The 1,615-nt window shown below is 48.5% G+C and overlaps 1 protein-coding gene across 1 annotated transcript in view; it reads left to right on the top strand.

Annotated features, from left to right (window-relative positions):
• Positions 1–375: 375 nt before the first annotated feature.
• The window catches only part of MBD4 (methyl-CpG binding domain protein 4), a gene marked incomplete at its 5' end in the record, with an annotated part of 3,636 nt that continues 2,396 nt past the window's right edge, over positions 376–1,615 (top strand). The window contains 2 exons of the mRNA XM_010185752.1: positions 376–502; positions 1,529–1,607. Coding sequence (XP_010184054.1) covers positions 376–502; positions 1,529–1,607 — 206 coding nt within the window. The remainder of the gene's footprint in view (positions 503–1,528; positions 1,608–1,615) is intronic.

The raw sequence follows: 1,615 nt of genomic DNA, 5'->3' as shown, positions 1-1,615 counted from the left end.
ATCGACGTCTGCTTCATCAGGTGAGGCCGGGGGGCTCGAGGGAGGCTCCTGGAAACGGGGGCTGAGCGCCGCTGGCCCTGGGCAAACTGCGGTTCCCCGCCCAGTACAACACGTGTGTACTTGCATGTGAACATGCATGTGCTCACTTGTGAACATGTGTGTGTGCCGTGCTCGGAGCTCGGGACGTGCAGTGTGTTCTCTGTGTGCGATTATCTGTGAGCTCTCCGGTTTTGGTCAAGTGACAGAAACTTGCCTAGACACCACCCCGCCAGCTGTTGTTGACATTTGGGGTTTTGACACACCAGAGCAGTTTTGTAAGCAAAGAGCGAGAGAATGAAGAAGTCCTTGCTAATTTACTTCTCTTTGATACCGCAGCCCGGAAGGACACAAGCTAAGATCGAAAAATGCGCTTGTGAAGTATTTTCAGAAAACTGGGGAGACAACCCTAAAAGTAGAAGACTTTGATTTTAGAGCTTCTTGTCAGAGGAGAACCCGTTTGAGGGTGAAAACATGCAGCACCAAAGCTGCAGGAGGGGTTTTAGAGAATGAGGATTGTACACAAAGTGGTGCAGAGGACAGAACTCAAAACATTCAGACTGGAAATGAACACCTGGGAGACATTACATCCATGCTGGAAAATAGAGATTTGGTCATGAAAGGCACAGACCCAGAGGACTGTTTGAAAACCAAGAAGAAGGTGGGAGGTGGAAAAAGCCTTCAGAACAAGAAAACTGTAAAGAGCTCAGAAAAGAGGAATCGCGATAATACCCAGAGCAAAAGGCAGAGGAGAGCACGTAACGAACAGGAAACTGAGTGCGTTCAGAACAAGAAGCTCCGTAGAAAGGCGGACGCGTGTGGTGCTGATGGTCAGGGCGCAGGCGATCGGGATGCAGACGCCACGGACGCAGGGAAAGCCCCGTTGAGGATCTCCAGGTCAACCACGCAGCCTCGGTCAGCGACGGCTCGCTCGTGGGGGCAGTGTGAGAGCCTGGCAGGGGAGGAGCAGGCAGAGACAGCTCCCAGCAGTGCATCTTCCGCAGAATCCGAGGAGAAAACCAGTGGAGTGAGAACGGGGAAAAGGACAAATCGAGGGAATCCAGGTAACCAGGGTTTTAAATCTGACACTGGAAACGGTGCTAATGTCTTGTAGCCATGTGACAAGAAAAGCTTCACAGCAGTTATTGCCAGAGATTTGTGTGGTTTTGGGCAGGATGCAATCCTAATGTGCTGCCAGGGGTTCTGGTTTTAGCTTGTTTGTTGTGCCAGAGTGTGTGTGCAACACCTGATCCCTGACTGTCGTTTTACCTGTTTCCTTAGGCTGTGACACAGTAATGGTTTATCTTCTGAGGAATTTTGGTAGAGTTGAAATGCAGAGCAGTACTGGAATGGCTCTAAAGCACATTTGTGTTCTCTCCTACAAGAAATCCTTGTATTTCCATCACAACATAAAGTGGGAATGGTGTATGAATTGTGACAGCAGGGTACTTGGGTTTTTCCTTTCCTTTTTAATCCAAATTATTATTTCTTTACAGAAGACACTATCCCACAAACACAAGTGGATAGGAGGAAAACGAGTCCGTATTTTTCAAGTAAATACTGTAAAGAAGGTATAATA

Source organism: Mesitornis unicolor, unplaced genomic scaffold, assembly GCF_000695765.1.
Source record: "Mesitornis unicolor isolate BGI_N332 unplaced genomic scaffold, ASM69576v1 scaffold48735, whole genome shotgun sequence".
Lineage (NCBI taxonomy): Eukaryota > Metazoa > Chordata > Aves > Mesitornithiformes > Mesitornithidae > Mesitornis > Mesitornis unicolor.
Note: the sequence above shows the minus strand (reverse complement) of the source record. Positions and strands in the feature narration are given on the sequence as shown.